The sequence below is a fragment of the Rhinopithecus bieti genome, unplaced genomic scaffold, assembly GCF_001698545.2.
Source record: "Rhinopithecus bieti isolate Rb0 unplaced genomic scaffold, ASM169854v2 scaffold_1101, whole genome shotgun sequence".
NCBI classification, from domain to species: Eukaryota; Metazoa; Chordata; class Mammalia; order Primates; family Cercopithecidae; genus Rhinopithecus; species Rhinopithecus bieti.
The window spans coordinates 1,461,788-1,484,610 of NW_016803441.1; the positions used below are offsets into that span (position 1 = coordinate 1,461,788).

At 33.5% G+C, this 22,823-nt stretch overlaps 1 protein-coding gene across 5 annotated transcripts in view; it reads left to right on the top strand.

Annotated features, from left to right (window-relative positions):
• The window catches only part of CACNA2D1 (calcium voltage-gated channel auxiliary subunit alpha2delta 1), a 524,117-nt gene that overhangs the window by 421,121 nt on the left and 80,173 nt on the right, over positions 1–22,823 (top strand). For all 5 annotated transcript variants that reach the window (XM_017883995.1, XM_017884005.1, XM_017884019.1 and 2 more), the window contains exons 11-12: positions 9,866–10,024; positions 12,214–12,318. In XM_017883995.1, coding sequence (XP_017739484.1) covers positions 9,866–10,024; positions 12,214–12,318 — 264 coding nt within the window. The remainder of the gene's footprint in view (positions 1–9,865; positions 10,025–12,213; positions 12,319–22,823) is intronic.

Here is a 22,823-nt window from a genome sequence, read left to right on the forward strand (position 1 = left end):
GAGACGGAGTCTCGCTCTGTCGCCCAGGCTGGGGTGCAGTGGGCGGATCTCAGCTGACTGCAAGCTCCGCCTCCCGGGTTTACGCCCTTCTCCTGCCTCAGCCTCCCGAGTACCTGGGACTACAGGCGCCTGCCACCTCGCCCGGCTAGTTTTTTGGATTTTTTAGTAGAGACGGGGTTTCACAGTGTTAGCCAGGATGGTCTCAATCTCCTGACCTCGTGATCCGCCCGTCTCGGCCTCCCAAAGTGCTGGGATTACAGGCTTGAGCCACCGCGCCCGGCCATGAGTAAACTTTCTTAAGAGGCAGATGTATCCTTTCTGTCTAGTGCATGTCTTATAGATGTGTACAGATGAGACATTACTTCTGCTTACTATTATGTGAATCTGGATGCTTCCAGGTCTAGATAGCTGCCTGATCATCCCGCAGATCCTCCCCCAGCTCAGGTCTTTGCTCAGATGCTGCCTGATACAGAGGACTTCCCTGACTATGTCTCTCAGACAGCATTCCAATATTAGTTATTCAACCACTTTGTTTATTTAATATTTCATGTCACTTCATTTTTTCTATCATTTCTCTTCACCTGACATTTTACCTATGTTTATTTTCTATATCTCTGTATTCCCTTCTCTCCAAGAATGCATGCTTCTTTGAGTATAGAGAGAGTCTTTTTTGTACTAATGTTACTGTACATAGAATAGTTCAAGGCACATAGTGGTGGTTCTTGAATTGACTCTACCTTTTTGTCAGTCAGAACAGTGCCGAACAAAAAATGTACCAGATGGATGTCAGAATTTTATAAACAGTTTCAATCAGTGATAAGTTAACTTTGTGTTTTTACATGGCCAGTCATCCTCACTCACATAATCAGTATTGCAGTATCTGCTCTGCAAACACATTTGTTACGTATGCGGTTCTTTTCATGTTCTTCAAGCAAACTGAGCCATCACCATGCTGTAACTGTTACTTCATTTTATTTTTCAACTAGGGAATTTTCCAAGTACTCAGCTTCAGGTATCATGAAAATATTGTACATATCGGTCATGTCTGCATCACAGTGTTGATAAAGGGGACTAGGTCAGAGAGTATGTGATTGTTTCATCATTTCATTAAGGTTCTGTCTTCAGGAGCTAGCATTCAAATTTATAGAGGGCTACGCAAAAAAACATTTGTAATGAAAATAATACTGATAAGATTATTGTACCTGGAGAATGATGGGGTGGGAAAGAAAGCTGCACATTTTTCCAGTTGGAAAAGTGCTGTGGACTCAGGAGTGCACAGTTGATTAAAAGATGGTTGAGAAAACAGAAATGTCAGGTAGTGACACGGGGGGATGCTAAATTCAGTTTACATTTCAAGTAAAAGAATGGCATACTTCCAATGGCTTCAAATGTTTTTAAATGAATATGATTAGAGAATTATAAAATTTTATCTATCAAAATATAAACAGAATATATGAAAAATGATAATTGGGACTTATTTAGAAATCTATCCAAGATTTCAACAAGGTAAATGAACTAAATATAGGTTACATCATGCTTCCAGTTGTTTGGAATATTTGTTTAAAAATGAAAATATTTATTGAAATATTTGATGAATGATGATTTGCATTTATAGGCAAACACAATTCATGTCTTTATAATTATAATAGAGAATTGTATTCAATTTTATCTACTGGTACCATTTTTTAGACATATACAGAATTTATTCCATATTTATATTTTTTTCCTGATTCTTAAACTATCTGATATACATTATATGATTTTAGAATTTGAAGGACTTTCCACCTGATCTAGAAAAACCCTTTATTTCAGAAAGGAGCAATCTGCAGCACAGAGGAAATAATTGAATCAGTTTTGGCTGTGATGCTTATTAAAGGCAAGACCTGGACTAGACTTGTTTTTCCTAAATTGATTAAAGAAGAGATAATTCATTCTCAGTATGTTTCTGTTTTTATACAGTGGACCAAGGAAACCGCAAACTAGCAGCCACTGTTGGGAACAGCACTGTCAACTTGAAGAGTGGAGTGGCCAACTCCGCAAGTGTCATTAGTGAACACATTTTTGTCTGTGACTGTGAGAGGGTGACCACACCTTCTAGTTTTCCCTGGATGGGGATTAATAACAGAAATTAAAATCACATTCACAACATTAGCAAAAATCATGAATTAACTAGCAGTACTTTTAGTAATATATTTAGGACCTGTATTGAAGATAGAGAAAAGAATGTGAGAGATATATTTGAAAGATTTGAAATTTGAAATGAATGAATAGTTTTTCCTGGAATGAAAAGGATACCCATGTGAAGATGGCAGTTTTTCTAATTTACTCATAAAAGCAATTTTAATTTGACAAAAATTTCTAAGATTATTGCAATAGAAAGAGAGTTGTAAAAAAAAATCACATGACACGATGTGGCAACTTTCTCCTCTGTTATTAAACTGTAATTGGAAATGACTAAAGACCTTAGAGAAAAGTGCATCAGGGAGTTTGCACTTGGGGTTGAGCTCTGAGTCTTGGTTGCTGCTTGACTCTGAACACTTTGTTTAACATTAGAAACCTCATTTCCTCAACTATATAATGGGAAGCCTATTAAAACTATAGCTTGTTCAAAGTTAACTTAGTGGATATCAAGTGTGTAGCCTGGCACACAGGTGATTCTCAATACATGTTAGCTAATACTTTTAAAAATTATTCATATTAAAAAGTAAACTCATGAAATAACAGGGACAAAGAACTAAGAAATTACAGAAATATATCCAAAATCTTAATTTGTTAAAAGGAATGGATCGTGAATGGATTTGTTCGTAAAAGGGAAAGTTCGTTATTTGTAAAAACAAATTGCCTAATTTTGTTATCACCTCATAGTATTGGGGAAAGTAAGTTCCACCATGAGTATATATCAAAACCCATGAAACATTAGTAAGGTTACAGATGAATAATTTCGTGGCTGATAGATGGTTGATTTTCTAAGTAGAAAACTCTTTTAAGAAATAATAAAGGAATAGACTCACAGGTTTAGATTAAATAGTAAGCAACAATCTGGAAAACAGAACTACACAAAATTATTTGAGAAAAGGGTCATTTTGCTAGCAATCAAATTCAAATAGTTAAAATATTGAAATATTTTTTTTACAATTTAGCAAATAAAAACTGGGAAGTGTTTATGAGGCTACAGTGATACTAGCACACATATACTTTAAATTGGAACAAAGTTTTGGAAAGTAATTTGGTAACAGATAACCCCGCAACCATTTTTTTTTTTTTTTTTCTATTCATCTGGACTTTTCTATTCATTTCTTGACTTCTGAAATTCAAAGACATGCTAAACATCCAAAAATGCAGCTAAGTTGCAGTAACAAATGAACCAAAGTCCTGACTGCAGTTACAACATTTCACCCAGACATTGAATTCTAAACAGCAACTTTATAAATCTTATTTCTCATCAGTTTTCGAGAAATAACTCTTAACTGGGAATGTATCCACATCTGTCAGGATAAATGTTATCAGCTATTTTATCCGGATTTTAGAGTAATCATTTTCATATAATCTCTTATCATCCAAACTTACTATGAAAAATATGAAAATCAAAATAAATTTTGAAATTTTTTAAAAAATAGTAGTAAGTACATGAAACAAGCATAGCCAAAATGTTGGAGCGCACAGCCGCTGGTCATTTTCCTTTTATTTTCCTGCATCGCCATCTGGTGGCCAAAATGTGAATAGTATCTGATACCATAATTTCTGTTTGTACTTACTAATATGCAAAATTTTATTAAGTTTCTTATTTAAATTATTTAATATAGCTTATAAAATATAAATTTGTTATATATGTTATCCATCATAGTTAACTTGCATAAATAAGGTTACTAATATTATTTTAATTAAAAAAATCCTTTTCCAAAGCAGTCAGGTCTAGATTTGAATTATTATTTTTGCTGATCATTACATGACTTGAGCCAACAATTTTGCACCATTATTTATTTTACATGCCAAAATAGAGAAAATAAAACATTAAGACATGTTAAGTAAAAAATATTGAACAATTTTTTCAAAACTATAGTTATGTCCTGTTTTTGCTTATTAAAAATGCTTTAGGACTAAACAATGTACAAAGTACCCTAAAGAAAGCCTGCCTTTAAACATTTAGAATCCATGCATAGGAGAACAGTCTTTCTGAAGGGAAGGGATGCAAATTAAAAGACATGTTGAGAGCTGGGTATGGTGACTGATGCCTGTAATTTCAGCTGCTTGGGAGGCCGAGGTGGGAGGATCACTTGAGGCCAGGAATTCGAAACCAGCCTGGGCAAAGTAGTAAGATCCTGTCTCATGTTTTAAAACTAAAAATAATTTTAAAAAGACAGATCAAGTGGGCAAAGAATAAATGAGCTGCTCCTCTTTCACTGAAGTTTCAAGTAGAAGATACGACCTTAAGAAGATCTTTTGTCTTTAATTCTTCAGAATTCCCCCTTCTCAGAACTATTTTGTGGAATGATTTCTTATTCAGCAGAGGAAATTACAGCAAAAATAGAGACTGCCTTTACAAAACCAAAAGCTTGGCTTATTTCATTTGAGATACTGATACTTTGTTTTGACTGGAAAGCATCTTTAGATTTGTGGATTTGTGTACTTGACGGTGATATTTAATAAGAAGGTTCTTTGGAAAATTGAAATGCATGGATCATAGTTTTATAAGAAACTGTTTCAAACTAATGTTTGAGGGACACTTGTATCATCCTGTTAGTAAACTTTATTTCAAGCTCAATACAGCTGAGGCAGTTTATCTGAATCTTAGGAATTAGGAATCTGTTCTAATTTTAGTACTGAGTATCCTAATGCTTTTACTTAAATAATTTTAAAACAATAGAGTTGCCATTTAACATCTACTGTGTGTCAGACTCTTATGTTTGATGTTCTGTATATCTTTGACTTTTTAAATGTCTATTTGGACAGTGTATTTGTCCTTTTGAATATACAAGTTTAACAACATATTGCAGAGCTAAGATGCAATTCATCTACTTATAAATCTATAGCTTGATTATTGATCAACATTTTACACTGGCTTCTAATTTTCTTAAAGCTCACATCCAAGGAGTTTAAACATTTATCCATTTATTCAGTAAATATTTATAGCATGTCTATTACATGCCAAGTACAGAAGATGCAGTGGTGGAGTGGACACATTTTCTGGCCATCTGGGCTAATAATCCAATAGAGGGGTCTATTTATCAAGCTAGGATATAGAGAAATATGAGATTATAACTGGTGCTCTGTAAAAAAGAGATAGATTTAGGAGAGCTTAGTACTGGGTGATTTAATCTAGTCAGGGAAGGTCATGAAAACTTTCATGAGGACCGAGTGAAGAAGGGAAAAAAGTATTGTGGGCAGAGGAACAGTATATATAGTGGGAAAAAGTGTTTTTGGCAGAAGGAACAAGAGATGTAGAAGGGTAAAGGAAAGAATGCCCCAATGCTGGAGTTGAAATACAAAGCCCTCCAGGATTTTTACCCCAGATGCCCATGTTAACGCACGTGCCTTCCTATCTAAACAGGGTAACAGAAATTGTTCTCAGCAGTTCTGATGAGTGACCTTCTTAGTTGAATTTTCTGGGATTGGGAAAGGAATCAATGTAATGTTAGATTGAATTTCTGACTCTGTCATGTTAAATACACACTTTTACAAGAAGTATTTTCTTAATAGATGAAAAATCAGAGCTCCTTCCATCTCTTTTCACTCACCATATACCATTTCAAAGTTCTGTAATATATTTACTATTACACTTTTGCTCTAAGGTTTTTAATACGTGGTTTTAAATTAGTATCTAGGCACATGTTATCCAACTGCCACTTCAGCCCATGAAAATTAACCTATTTTTAAAATATAGATAATATGATATAAACTGATGAGTCTAAGATACCTGTGAAATATAGTCTTATCTGATTGTAAGCTTTCAAATTTCTCATCACTTTCCTAGGGGAGTAAGATTTGCTATAGGGAGTTATACTTTGTAAGTTATTCCGTTCTGTACATTATTTATCAGTTTTATTATGAGTGCAATTGTAGTAATTCTGTTATACACTACTGAATATGTATTTAATGAATTGAATTCACATTTAGTCAGTTTGTGTTAAAGTGACTTAATGAGATGCTTCACTTTTCTGTGTTAAAAGCAGGTCAAGGTCAACTGAAAGACTGAACAATACATTATTCAGTGCTCAATTTCTGCATAACTTGTACCTTTATGATGATTCATGGTTTAAATAAGCCAGTTAATAACATTTCCTGTAACAATTTCTAATAATTCTCTAAGGTCACTTTACTATTAATATATTGGCAAACTGTATTTTTACTTACCAATACAGGGGAATTCTAACATTATTTGTTTTGAAAATGGAACATGTAGAATAAGGTTGCATCCAATAACCAAAGAATAGAAGAGTGATAAAAGAGGCAATGGGACTGGTCATTTGGACCTGAAGATACTCACTTTTCAATATTTGAATTTATAGAAAACAGTAAATAAATATACTGGAACTTTATTCTCACACTGGTGATATTCATGAAAGTCGTGTTCAAAATAAACATGGAAAAGGACTCACTATCTGTGCAGGATATTTTACCTCTTGTTTTATCTTTCTTCTCTCTAAGCCTTCTTTCTCCTCTCATTATCCTAATCACCTTGCCTCATTGTTAAAGGAGACAAATGCCACAGACAGTAACGATCATCATCCAAATCCACGTACCACCTGGCTGGGTCAGCTTCCACTCTTCTTTCCTAGAATAATGAAGTTGATGTGCATTTTCCTGAAGGGCCATTCCTCTGTGTGTCACCTGGATCCATCTGTTCCTACCTTTCCACGAACTTTATTTTTTACCTCTCTTCTATTTCCTGCATCTTTTTCTTCTCTCTTTAATACAAGTCTTTTCATGCGCTCATGACCCCTAGCTTTAAAGTAGACTTTTCTTGACCCCTGGTCTACCCTACAGATGCCACCCTGTTTTCCTGCTCTGCATCCAGCCAAGGCACTTTGAGGATTTTCCTGCATTCAGATGCTCCTGCTGTCCATTGGTTCTGCCTTCCCCTTGCCCACCCAAGGCTGCCTACATAATGTGGATGAGTTCACTGGGCATTTTTTGTTTGTTTTGTTTTGTTTTGTTTTTCTGAGACAGAGTTTCGCTCTTGTTGCCCAGGCTGGAGTGCAGTCTTGGCTCACCGCAACCTCTGCTTCCTGGGTTCAAGCGATTCTCCTGCCTCAGCCTCCCGAGTAGCTGGGATTACAGGCATGCACCACCATACAAGGCTAATTTTGTATTTTTAGTAGAGACGGGGTTTCTCTATGTTAGTCAGACTGGTCTCAAACTCCCGACCTCAGGTGATCCACCCGCCTCAGCCTCCCAAAGTGCTGGGATTACTGGTGTGAGCCACAGTGCCCAGCCCTACTGGGCAGTTTTAAGTCCTCATCTTCTCTATCTCCACACATTATCTTCCTTTTGACACATTTTTCTCTCATCCCAAACAGTCCAATCTCCTGATTTTCCTCCTGTCTCCATGGAAACTTGCTCCTACTTAGTTTTCTCAGGTACTCCTATTCTACTCTACTTTTTATGTTTTGTTTTCATATGGCTTTAAACCATTTTTTTTTCCTGAAGCCTTCTGTTTTTTCTTTTATAAATTATTTAACCAAGACTTACTTTGAGCCTCATGCTTTAAATGTTATCATTTCTTGACATGTATACTTGAATATCTCACATCTATTGAAATCTCACCCTAAGTTGCACTCTGTGCCTCTTTTCTGTATTCCTCAATTATCCCTGAACCAGTCATCCCTCCAGTCCTCTATCCTTCCAGATGCCTGAGTCAGAAACCTGGCAGTTATTCAAGATACCTCTCTGTTATGCATCCTGCTAAATCCACCACCAAGTCCTATTTGATTCTTTCTCAGAAATACCTCCTGAATTCTTTCCTTTCTAACCATCTCCATAAATAACAAAACCACTATGTATTTTCAGCTAGGTTACTGCAAAGCCTTCTAATTACTCTCCCTCCTTTATATTGTGCTCATCTCAAGTCCATTTTCCACACAACAGCTAGGATGCACTCTTAAAATTCTAGATTCAGTTATTTTACATTTGGCTTAAGATCTCCCAGTGACTTTCCGTTTCATAGAAACTAAAATCATCTTCAACATTTCCATTGGACCTCACATGATCTAGCCCTTGCCTCCCTCTCTGAACTCATTTTGTGTCTTTTGTCCTCCTATGAGACTGAGCTAAACTCACTCTCCTTATGTTTTCTTAAAAATGATTCTTTTGTTTCCATGTCAGGGCCTTTGCACATATTGTTCTATTTGCTTGGAATGTTCTTCCTTTGTGCTCTTCACTTGAACATTTCTCTGGAATCACAGGAAATGCCGTTGTTTAGGAGAATTTTCTTTCAAATGTTCACAATCCAAATTAGAAATGCCTCTCCTAATATTGTCTTCTAGAGCATAATATTATATTGCTTTATAGAATGAATCATAATTTATTACACTATATTGAGAGGCAATACAGGATGAGTTTTTTCATAGATAAAATGGGGATAATAATGTTTATCTTAAAGAACATTTGTAAAGATAAAATGATGTACATTTGTAGAATATCTAGTAAATGCAGCACATAGTAGACACTATATAACTTTATATATTTATGGCATTTGTGTATGTGCAAATAATTATGCCTGAAAGTATAAAACTACCAGTCATGATTCTTGGTATATAATAGGCTGCTAGTAAATATTTGCTTAATAAACTGATGAATTGTGCAGTGCACCTTATAACTAGGTTCAGTGATCTTCAGAGAAAAAAAGATGAATTATATTTTCAAGAATATGTAATAAATTGTGACCTACTCATTAAAATAAGTGTATGTTTTTGATCTGGAAGGATCTTTAACATTTTATCTGGCCAGTCCCTTTTTTCTGGGCAAATATGCTTTTTATTATTATTCCCATTTTGCAGATGTGACAGTCTAGGTGCCAAGAGCTGAAGAACTTCCACAGATTACAGAGTTAATAAATGATTGGATGACTGCACTCATCCTATTATCCTGGATTTTGTTGCAGCATTCCTAATGTTCTTTCTTTTTGGAAATATCCAGAGAACGATGTGAATATTTTTTATGGGGCTGACGAAGTTACTTTGATGACCGTTCTTAAATTTTCCATCTTGGGCAGTTAACATTGGAGTTGATGTTTTCTCTCCCACAGCCTCTCTGCTGTTCAGGGCTCCATTGCCTTGCCTCCATGGTTCCCCTGGCACTCTTTAGTAACCTCTAAAGTGATGTTTCTAAAAGGCCACCAGTTTTTCTTGATTCACGTTGCTTTCCTCTGTTAGCCTCCATAGAAAAACAGTACCCTCAAATTTCAAAATGACTAAACATTGATTCATGTTTTCAGTGTATTACTTTGCCAACCAGTCTTTCCTAATAAGAGGCAATGAAAATATTTAACATGTCCCCACAACCGGGGCAGGCATCCCATATCATTTCTGGATTCTGCATATATTTCATTGCTTTGGATTATTTTTTCTACATGCTCATCAAATTTGAGAACTAGAAGGTATGTCATATAATTTAATTCTCAAATTTATAAGCAGGGAAACCAGGCTTTGGGAATATAAGCAGCAGACTCAGCGTTCCAATATGGGTTGGTAGCTCAGAAGAAAATTGCCATTTGTTTCGTAATGCACCTTTGTTACCAGCCTACTCCCTTTTCCATTTGAAAGAGGAAGCAATGCAATAGCGTTTAGAGTATCAAACACAAATTCTATGAAAACTATATGATTGATTTTAATGTTCATTTATATATTTACTATTTGATCTTTTGCAGTTTAACAGCAATGCTCAGGATGTGAGCTGTTTTCAGCACCTTGTCCAAGCAAATGTAAGAAATAAGAAAGTATTGAAAGATGCGGTGAATAATATCACAGCCAAAGGAATTACAGATTATAAGAAGGGCTTTAGTTTTGCTTTTGAACAGCTACTTAATGTAAGTATCATGCTGTATCTTTTTTTGTTCTTTTTCAATTGTAGTATCTGAATTTCAATATTCTGATAGTTACTGTCTGGGATTAGATAGTACTGTTTTCCATTTATTTAAAAAGCAGATGTGTGCAGGCAGAAGAAACCTTTGAACTATTTTTATTTTTGAATTTAAAATTCAAAATGTATCTAAAATGTAGATTTTAAGTTTTTGATCTTTATTTTTTTCAATCCTGTCTTGGGAAATGTTATTATAATTTTATTTACTTAAATATACAAATGATCAGCAAGTCCTAATGTGTTAATTTACATTGATATTTGCGTCCAATAATAGTACTTTCAGTACTTCAAAAACAAAACCATGTCCTATGGTTTTGTTTAACATTTTTACAGGATAGTTCTTTAGGTACATATTATTTTGCCTATTTTACACATGCAGATAAAAAAGACAAATCACCAGAGAAACTAATTTTAGTTAAGAGATTTGAGGCACATTTCACAGAAGTATTTTGATGATAAAATATGCAACTTTTTGTGTAGTCAGATTTTCAGATAGGTTACTTTCAAAGATAAGAGCCATGCTTGAAAGTGACAAATTATATTAGTTAATACTTGTGCTTCTACAATGCTTGATTAAAAGCTTTTACTCCCAGTGTTCTAATGGCTGAGTCAATGGAGTGAGATGACCTGAAACAGGATCTTTTCATTAATAAAGAAAAATGTTGTATTTATTAATTTTCACAACAGAAAGTGGGTTTTATCTTCTTTGAAAAAATAAGGTAGAGCATGGACCTTCAATGACTTAGAACAGTAAAGAAAATTAATGAGTTTTAAAATATTAGTTATTTAAAAGCCAGGGCTGTGCCATGCTGTACAATATGGTAACAACAATCACAGGTGGCTAGTCAGCACTTGAAAGGTGGCTGATCTGAATTGATGTGTTGTATAAGTATAAAATGCATACTGAAGTTTGAAGACTTATTATGGAAGAAAAAGCTGTATAACATCTCAATATTGATTAATGTTCAATATTCATATTAATATTTTGGATGACTAGGTTAAAGAAAATATATTATTAGGATTAATGTTGAATATTTCTTATTACTCCCCTTAAGTAATTATTAGAAAATTTAAAGTTCCATATTAGTCTCATGTTATATTTCTTTTGGACAGCACTGAACCTAGGGTTGACATTTTCAAAGAAGCTGAGCATTCATAAATTAGTGTGATCTTTTATTCTCAGCATTTAAAGCAAATACATTTCACAACAGTAGAAAAGTTAAGATAATAATTTTAGACCTCAGAGAAGTCCAGCTTTCTAAATTAATTGTTCATTTTAATGGCCCTTTGGTGCTAATCCATCATTCTCCCGTATCTAACTCTTTTGGAGACCTTAAAGTGTAAGAAGATTTACCATGGACTTGAGTCTTTCAGGATTAGAATATTTGTGGTTGGTTGAGAGAGGATAGGAGGATATCGTGGGAATAGGTATCGGCCTTTACAAAGGAACAAAAGAGTATTGGATTTTAGGTGATCAATTTTAGGATTTGTGATTTCAAACAGGTAAAGTGAATAAAGTAGAATGAATAAAGAGGGAAGAAAACACTTATTTGGAAGTGGACTGAAGATACACATTTTAAAATAATGTTATTTTTTGATTTATACTATAAAATTATATGGGCATAAAATTGACATAAGCATTTATTAAAAGCTCATTTTTTTAAGAAACTACTGAGATTTTATTATGCGCTAGGCAGTCTTCTAGGGAGGGACAAAAAAGTCTGAGCAAAAAAGACAAAACTTCCTTCGCTTATGTAGCTTACATTCTGTTGGGGACATCAACAATAAACAAGAAAATAAAATATGTAAATAAAACAAAGTAAAATGCTGTGAAGATACTATCTGGGAGGGAGACTGCAATTTAAAACATAGTTGTGAAGAATCACCTCATGATAAAGTGGCATTTGATCAAAGGCTGAAGGAAGTGAGATAGACCTATGGTTATCTGGGTGGTGAGGGGAAGGCCTGATGAAGGGGTGGGCCTGAATTGATCCAGGAACCAGTTCTTAGAATATATTTTGTGAGCAGATATTTCATTAATGACTTGCAACCTGCTCATGAACTTTCCATATAGCTTTATTTTCTCTTATATTGTGAATTATATGCACATTGTTTTGTGTGGTTTTGTTTTAACAGTATAATGTTTCCAGAGCAAACTGCAATAAGATTATTATGCTGTTCACGGATGGAGGAGAAGAGAGAGCCCAGGAGATATTTACCAAATACAATAAAGATAAAAAAGTGAGTGTAATTTTATAATATTTAAAATTTAATATTGATCTAGGTGGTTTTAAAGAGATAGTGGTTAGTGGTAGTGAGGGGAGAATTTTGGTTTAAAACTTGAATGTGCCAATTACAAAGCCATATGAATCATAGATTATGAACTAATGGGTGAATTAGAGAGCTGTTAAATACAATATTTGTATCATATTCACAGGCAACTCATGCCTAATATTTTAATAAAATATATGTATGGGTCCTATTTTATTCTTATGCATAGATTGTAAATAAAATGTTATTAAAATAGAGAAATCCAAGGAATGGATAGGAAAAATTTAAACATTTAAAGTTTATTGGATAAAATTTATTATATTATTTAATTATTAAAGATTGAAGTAATACTCAAATTTCCTAAATACTCAACAAATGTCTATTGTTTTGTAAATTTACAAAAAGGCAGTTTACAACAGCAAAAACTACATCCTCATTTGAAAACTGATTCCTTTCAAGAAAAAATGAAGACAAATCTTTTTTATAGGTATAATATATTAAAAGAAAGCATTTCATAAGCAAATGAAGACTGTGAAGATTAGGGTTTGTAGTTGGAATATATTTGAATGTATGCTTTACTATAAGGGAAGAGTATTACAGAGAGGGGGACCTCACTGAACCTGATACTGTGGAGGAATATCAGCTTCAGTCAAACTCTAACTATCTTCTCTAAGCAGTCCTATCATCAGCTTATTTCAATTTTCTGATCAACACTCCATATTTTGTAAGAGTACTGTGATTCTCAACCTAAATGTTTCCTAAAATGCTAATGATTCATTTAAAAAGTAATTAGAAATTATAAACTTTCTGGTGTTTCAACAATTTCTACAAAAATTATACATTTATATATAAGAAGACTCTGCAGGGTAAAATGCTCATTCACTTTGCTTCTGATTGGAATTGTCACCATTTCGAAAGGTGTGGTTATTACTAGCTCTAATGGATTGTTTTATATGTGGTTGAGGAACACATATGGATTGGGTGTTCAAAAGCAAGACAAAAATGAATTAATATGTTCAGATGGTTTGGTGACAAAATATTGTGAATAATGGGGAACAGTTTGATGAAATAATGAAACAGTTGGTTGAATTAGTGAAGAATTTACTGGTTTAAAGCCTCTTTTCTATGTATCGATCCTGAAAGTGTCCAATCTAAATATCATTATCTTGAAATACAGCTGCTCATTCCAGTCACCATTTACAGGAGCTCAACTTTTTACACAAAGATTTAAATTTTTGGAACACTTTAAGACACTCTAGGTGCTAAAATTTTTGGCCTATGAGTGTCTAAAAATGATCAAAGGACTGAAATAATACACACATAATTTCACATTACTTACACTCTTTGCTTACTGCATGTACTACAGTGTCACACAGTTTAATGTAAGGTTTAAGGATACTTCTTTTGGTTTTTGTTTAGCATCTGATGATTTTAACAGTATAGAGGAACCACTTTTGAAAAGTTGATAAATGAACTGAGCTGTTAATAGATTGTGAATATTTTCAAGTGATAACTAGATTCTATGAATATTTCTTTCAAATCATCAGAAATGAAATTACTGGGAAGATGCAGATGCATTAATCTAGTATATAATATGCATATCTTTATTTAATAACTGTTATTCCTCAATCAAAATTCAGGGTAATCCTCACCACCTGGAGGATGTCCCTGAACCTCCTTCCCACTGTAGGCTTCTTTTGATGCTTGGCCTCTGATCCCATAGTACACTGTGCAAAGCCATGTACATATCCCTCACTCTATACTCTACCCACGGCATCTCTCCTCTGTTCCTCTCTGGATTTAAAAAAAAAAAAAAAAAAAAAAAAAAANTTTATACTATAAAATTATATGGGCATAAAATTGACATAAGCATTTATTAAAAGCTCATTTTTTTAAGAAACTACTGAGATTTTATTATGCGCTAGGCAGTCTTCTAGGGAGGGACAAAAAAGTCTGAGCAAAAAAGACAAAACTTCCTTCGCTTATGTAGCTTACATTCTGTTGGGGGACATCAACAATAAACAAGAAAATAAAATATGTAAATAAAACAAAGTAAAATGCTGTGAAGATACTATCTGGGAGGGAGACTGCAATTTAAAACATAGTTGTGAAGAATCACCTCATGATAAAGTGGCATTTGATCAAAGGCTGAAGGAAGTGAGATAGACCTATGGTTATCTGGGTGGTGAGGGGAAGGCCTGATGAAGGGGGTGGGCCTGAATTGATCCAGGAACCAGTTCTTAGAATATATTTTGTGAGCAGATATTTCATTAATGACTTGCAACCTGCTCATGAACTTTCCATATAGCTTTATTTTCTCTTATATTGTGAATTATATGCACATTGTTTTGTGTGGTTTTGTTTTTAACAGTATAATGTTTCCAGAGCAAACTGCAATAAGATTATTATGCTGTTCACGGATGGAGGAGAAGAGAGAGCCCAGGAGATATTTACCAAATACAATAAAGATAAAAAAGTGAGTGTAATTTTATAATATTTAAAATTTAATATTGATCTAGGTGGTTTTTAAAGAGATAGTGGTTAGTGGTAGTGAGGGGAGAATTTTTGGTTTAAAACTTGAATGTGCCAATTACAAAGCCATATGAATCATAGATTATGAACTAATGGGTGAATTAGAGAGCTGTTAAATACAATATTTGTATCATATTCACAGGCAACTCATGCCTAATATTTTAATAAAATATATGTATGGGTCCTATTTTATTCTTATGCATAGATTGTAAATAAAATGTTATTAAAATAGAGAAATCCAAGGAATGGAAAAATAGGAAAAATTTAAACATTTAAAGTTTATTGGATAAAATTTATTATATTATTTAATTATTAAAGATTGAAGTAATACTCAAATTTCCTAAATACTCAACAAATGTCTATTGTTTTGTAAATTTACAAAAAGGCAGTTTACAACAGCAAAAACTACATCCTCATTTGAAAACTGATTCCTTTCAAGAAAAAATGAAGACAAATCTTTTTTATAGGTATAATATATTAAAAGAAAGCATTTCATAAGCAAATGAAGACTGTGAAGATTAGGGTTTGTAGTTGGAATATATTTGAATGTATGCTTTACTATAAGGGAAGAGTATTACAGAGAGGGGGACCTCACTGAACCTGATACTGTGGAGGAATATCAGCTTCAGTCAAACTCTAACTATCTTCTCTAAGCAGTCCTATCATCAGCTTATTTCAATTTTCTGATCAACACTCCATATTTTGTAAGAGTACTGTGATTCTCAACCTAAATGTTTCCTAAAATGCTAATGATTCATTTAAAAAGTAATTAGAAATTATAAACTTTCTGGTGTTTCAACAATTTCTACAAAAATTATACATTTATATATAAGAAGACTCTGCAGGGTAAAATGCTCATTCACTTTGCTTCTGATTGGAATTGTCACCATTTCGAAAGGTGTGGTTATTACTAGCTCTAATGGATTGTTTTATATGTGGTTGAGGAACACATATGGATTGGGTGTTCAAAAGCAAGACAAAAATGAATTAATATGTTCAGATGGTTTGGTGACAAAATATTGTGAATAATGGGGAACAGTTTGATGAAATAATGAAACAGTTGGTTGAATTAGTGAAGAATTTACTGGTTTAAAGCCTCTTTTCTATGTATCGATCCTGAAAGTGTCCAATCTAAATATCATTATCTTGAAATACAGCTGCTCATTCCAGTCACCATTTACAGGAGCTCAACTTTTACACAAAGATTTAAATTTTGGAACACTTTAAGACACTCTAGGTGCTAAAATTTTGGCCTATGAGTGTCTAAAATGATCAAAGGACTGAAATAATACACACATAATTTCACATTACTTACACTCTTTGCTTACTGCATGTACTACAGTGTCACACAGTTTAATGTAAGGTTTAAGGATACTTCTTTTGGTTTTGTTTAGCATCTGATGATTTTAACAGTATAGAGGAACCACTTTTGAAAAGTTGATAAATGAACTGAGCTGTTAATAGATTGTGAATATTTTCAAGTGATAACTAGATTCTATGAATATTTCTTTCAAATCATCAGAAATGAAATTACTGGGAAGATGCAGATGCATTAATCTAGTATATAATATGCATATCTTTATTTAATAACTGTTATTCCTCAATCAAAATTCAGGGTAATCCTCACCACCTGGAGGATGTCCCTGAACCTCCTTCCCACTGTAGGCTTCTTTTGATGCTTGGCCTCTGATCCCATAGTACACTGTGCAAAGCCATGTACATATCCCTCACTCTATACTCTACCCACGGCATCTCTCCTCTGTTCCTCTCTGGATTTAAAAAAAAAAAAAAAAAAAATTTTAAAATATCGGGGCTGTGTCCTGTTTAACTGTGAACTTTAGGCATGCATCCCAGAGCACAGATCCAATGATAGTTCCTAATACATCACAACAAATAAATCGAGAATACATAACAGAGGTTGGAAGCATGAGTGCTGTTACAGGACAGATTTATAATTATGAAATATAACTGGGGGCAAGTAATATGCTGCTTTCACATATTTTAAATAATCTAGCATTTCCTTATTTTGAAGAACTCAAATATAACAAAAGTTTAACACAAAATTCAACTCCGTTAATATAAAATGTACTGTCTCAAAAATTTACAAATTAACCTTACTCTGACAATTAGAAGAGACTTTTTAGGATCTTATAATTTGTCATAATTTTAAGTATATTATTTTGTGAGAGAGGTATGTAAGTGCAAGCCACTACTTACATCATTTTAAAAGGTATTAAGTGTAAATAAATTGTTTTTTTCCTTTCATAATGAAATCATCCAAAGCAACCACTAGGAATCTTGTTCACCTCTACATACTTTATTTCAAAAAGGAAAAGTTTTTGACTCAAAGATGACAATGAATTTTACATTCTGTATTCAAATTTGTGCATAAGATATATCTGATTTTAAAAGAGTATAAAGGTTTTTTTAGGTAGATTTAAGTAAAAAATAAATAAATAAAAACAAGTTGCTTTCATGTAAATTCAGAAATGTGGTATTTTTTTTTCTCTGAATTCTCTGTATATCCAGAATATTTTTTTCTCAGAATTCTCTGTATATCCAGGATTAACACAGTGTCTTGGAGGCATATCATTAATTTGATCTTTTTCTGTTTTTTAAACACACAAGGTTTTATGTTATAAGGAAAGCAAATGTATTCCACCCACTATTTTCACAAATTGTTCAGTTGGTTGAATTAGTGAAGAATTTACTGGTTTAAAGCCTCCTTTCTATGTATCGATCCTAAAAGTGTCCAATCTAAATATCATTATCTTGAAATACAACTTCTCATTCCAGTCACCTTTTACAGGAGCTCAACTTTTTAAACAAAGGTTGCGTTTCATGACAGGATAAACCACATGATAAAAGATTCATATCACATGTACTTTTATAAAACTAATAAATCAATTTATATTCAACTTCAACAGTCCTGCTGTTTGTCTGCTAACATATTGATGCTGTGTTTTAAGAACACCACACATTTTTCCTGAAAACATACAACCTTTATTAATGCCAAGGAAATTTTGAAAATTAAGTAGTTAGCATTCAGTTATGATGTTTCATTTAGTTTTGTCTCATCTAACATAAAAATTAAGATATTCTTCGAACTGCATAGTATTTGTTTTTCTAACTTCAGAGGCTATAACAAAGTTCTGTGATACACACAGTAATACAAACATAAAAGCCTGCATATACACACACATATATCTGTCTCCACACTTATTTATATCTGTTTCAAATGGATATCCCCTCCAGGAACAAGGAACCACGTATATAACTTTGGCATGACCTCTCTTACATAAAGTGATATGAGTAAAAGCCAACAGAGGGTTGAGAAGTAAATGAGGAATGAGGAAGTAGAAATATAAATATAAGCTGTTTTTCTTTTTTAAATCATGGCAAATTTGCTAAGAAATAAAGGAGAAGAATAAGTTAACTCAGGGTCATGTTATGTGCGCACGCACACATGCATACAAACACACTGCTGAGGGTTTGGTTCCAGATCACCACAACCACAACAGGGTGAATATTGCAATTAAGTGAGTCACACAGATTTTTTTTTTCCCATTGTGTATAAAAGTTATGTTTACTAAATACTGTAGTCTCTTAATTGTGTGATAGCACTTTATCTTAAAAAAAGTACATACCTTAATTAAAGAATACTCTATTTTTTAATTCACAAAATGTATAACAAACATTAACGATCATCTAAGCCTGCAGCAAGTATTTGTATTTTTTGCTGGTGGAGGGTCTTGCCTTAATGTTGGTGACTGCTGACTGATCAAAGTGGTGGTTGCTGAGGGTTGGATGGCTGTGGCAATTTCTTAAAATAGGACAACAATGAAGTTGGCTGCATTGACTGACTTTTCCTTTCACAAAATATTTCTCTGTAGTATGCAGTGCTATTTGATAGCATTTTACCCACACACACCTTTTAAAAAGTGAAGTCAATTTTCTCAAACCTGGCACTGCTTTATCAAATAAGTTCATCTAATATTCTGTATCTTTGGGTCACTTGAACAATATTCACATCTTCACCAGGGGTAGATTCCATCTCAAGAAACCACTGTCTCTGCTCATGCATAAGAAGCAACTCCTCATTTGTTAAAGTTTTATCATGAGATTGTAGCAATTCAGTCCCATCTTCAGTGTCCACTTCTAGTTCTCTTGCTGTTTGCACCACATCCACATCTGCTGTTATATCCCCCGCTGAAGGCTAGAACCCCTCAAAGCCATCCACGAGGGTTAAAATCAACTTCTTCGAACTCCTGATAATGTTGATATTTTTGTCTTTTCCCACGAATCAAGAATGTTTGTAATGGTATATAGAATTGTGGATCTTTCTAGAAGGTTTTCAGTTCAGTTTTCCCAGATCAGTAAGAGGAATCACAATTTATAGCAGCTATAGTCTTACCAAGTGTGTTTCTCAAATAATAAGACTTGAAAACCACAATTAGTTCTTGATCCCAGTGCTACAAAATGGAAGTTGTGTTAGCAGGCATGAAAACACATTAATCTCCTTGCAAATCTCAATCAGAGCTCTTGGGCGACTACATGTATTGTCAGTGAGTAATAATATTTTCTTCTAACGGTAGGTTTCAATAGTGGGCTCAAAATATTCAGCAAACCATGCTGTAAACAGATGTGCTGTCATCCAGGCTTTGTTGTTTCATTTATAGAGCACAAGCAGAGTAGATTCAGCATAATTCTTAAGGACCCTGAGATTTTTGGAATGGTTAAAGAGCATTGGCTTCCACTTAACGTTACCAAGTGCATTAGCTACTAACAAGAAAGTCATCCTGTCCTTTGAAACTTTGAAGCAGGCAATAACTTCTCCTCTTTAGCTATGAAAGTCCTAGATAACATTGTCTTCAAATACAAGGCTGTTTTTCTCTACATTGAAAATCTGTTGTTTATATAGTTGCCTTCACCAGTGATCTTAGCTACATCTTCTGGATAACTTGCTGCAGCTTCAGTATCAGCACTTGCTGTTTCACCTTGCACTTTTATGTTACAGAGGTGCCTTTTTTCCTTACACCTCATGAACCAACCTCTGCCAGCTTCAGGGACCACTGATTATAACAATATAATATCACTATATTCACTATATCAGATATAATGATCACTATAACAGATATAATAATAATGAAAAAGATTAAACTACTCTAAGAATTACTAAACTGTGACAGAGACGTGAAGTTAGCATGTGCTGTTGGAAAAAATGGCACCAGTGGACTTACTTGATACAGGGTTGCCAGAAACCTCGAATCTGTAAAAAAAATGCAACAAAGGACCATGATAAAATGAGATATACCTGTATACACATATGAGTATATGCATATGCATATTGTTTTACAATATAATACCTTATACATTATTATATGCTAAAGATGAATGAGAGGATACTCAGACGAGGAAAGCTTATAGATACAAAACTGAGAAAGGCTAATTGATAGAGATCTTTAAAAGAGGAGGGATTGAGAGAGATGGAACACGTTTCTGAATTTGATAACTAGATATTTATTTCTGGAAACACTGCTGTCCCACATTTCATATGCACTCTGAAGTTAAATGACATCCCACATTTTCTAATGTGAGAAGACCATGTTAAATGAATAAAACGTTCATCTTGGAATTTGAGATATTTGGGTATAGGCATGCAATCACGTTACATCATGGGAAATTTAGTATCCATCCCCTTAAGCATTTATCCTTTGCAGTAAAAACAACCCAACTATACATTTTCATTATTTTTAAATGTACCATTATTATTTACTATATTCCTCTTGGCGCTATTAAAGAACAAGGTCTTTTTCATTCTAGTTTTTTGTACCCATTAATTGTCTCCACCTCCCTACGAACCCCCAACACTACCCTTCCCAGCCTCTGATAACCACTCTTCTCTATCTCCTGAAGTTCAATTATTTTGATCTTTAGATCCCACAAATAAATGAGAACAGGTATTTGAATGTTCTGTATCCACTAACAATGAGTACAAATGATAGCAGACAACCACCTTTAATTCAGTTATACTTTTGAATATATTTGTATTTTATGAAAACAACATTCGCATAGTGATTGTTTATGCCAAGGACATATGTATACGTGTAGAGTGCTTATATACATAAAATAGTATACATACATACATTGTATATTTTTCACCATCTTCAAATATGGTTTCAAATGTGTGTGGATGAATTGAGGAACACGTTCTAACTTTATTGCCTGCTGTATACACACCCACCCTGTGTGAGTGATCTGCAGCCCACAGATATTAATAGCAAAGATAATTGTTTATTGTTGTTATCTAAAGTTGTGCATGCAATACTAATTCCAGAGCCACAAAATTAATGTTACCTAATAAGTTTATTAGCACAGCATTTCACTTTCCACAAAAATACTATCTTTCAAATGGCCAATGTGTAAAAATCAAATTTGATAGAGTTAGTAAAATGTAAATGCTCAGTACTCTTAAAATTCTATATTTGAATGCAACTTTTAAAACTTTTTTTTAAAAGTTCATGTGTAACTTTAAAATATCAAAATGACAAACATAGGGGAAGAAAGAAAATACAAAAGAAAATAAGACTAACAAACTAAAATAAACTAAAATAACAAACAAGACTAACAAACTAAAATAACAAACTAAAAATAACAAAATGACAATAATAAGTTTTGTCTTATCAATAATAATTTTAAATGTAAATGAATTAAACTCCCCAATCAAAAGACTCAGAGTGGCTGAATGAATAAAAACAAAGCCCAACTATATGCTGCCTATCAGAAATCCACTTTAGATTTAAGGACACAGATTGGCTGAAAGTGAAGAGATGAAAAAAGTTATTCTGATAACCAAAAGAGAGTATGGGTGGCTACACTTATATCAGACAAAACAGGGTTTAAGTAAAAAAACTGACACGAGACAAAGAAAGATGTTATATAATAAAAGCATCAATCCAGCAAGAATATATAACAAAGATATATGCACCCAACATCAGAGAATCTAAATATATAAAGCAAACATGGACAGCACTGAAGGGGCAAATAGGCAGCAATACAATAATACTAGAAAACTTGAATACCTCACTTTCAGTGATAGATAGAACATCCAGACAGATGATCAATAAGGAAACAGAGGACTTGAACAACACCATAACCAAATAGACTGCAATAGATTGAGAACATTTGACCCAATACAAATAATACACATTTTTCTCAAGTGCACATGGAACGTTCTTCACGATAGATCATGTGTTAGGTCACAACAAATTCTTAACAAATTTAAGATTGAAATCATACCCAGTCTCCTTACTGACCACAGTGGATTGAAACTAAAAATTAGTAGTGGAAAGAAATAGTCTCCTTTTGCAGATGAAGTGATCTAAATATAGAAGACACTAAAGGACTTCAAAAAGCTCATTAGAACTAATAAACTTCAATAGCATTGCAGAATACAAAATCAACATTTGAAAAATTAGTTGTGTTTCTGTACACTAACAACTGACTACCTGACAGGGAAATGAGGAAAACAATCTCATTTACAATAGCACCAAAAAGAATACTATAGTTAGGAATAAACTTAAAAAGGGAGGCAAACTTAACAAATGAGTTTTGTATACTGAAAACTGTAACACTGTGATGAAAGAAATTAAAGAAGACACCAATTGAAAGACATCTCATGTTAATGGATTGGAAGACTTAATATTGTAAAAATTTCCATAGTACCCAAAGTTATCTACAGTTCCAATGCAACCCCCATCAAAATCACAATGGTATTTTTAATAAAAATAGAAAAAAATCCAAAATACATATAAAACTACAAAAGACCACGAAATAGCCAAAGAAATCTTGAACAAAACAAGACTAAAGCTGGAGGCATCACACCTCCTAATATCAAAATGTATTACAAAGCATCCGGTAATCAAAGCAGTAGGGAACTAGCA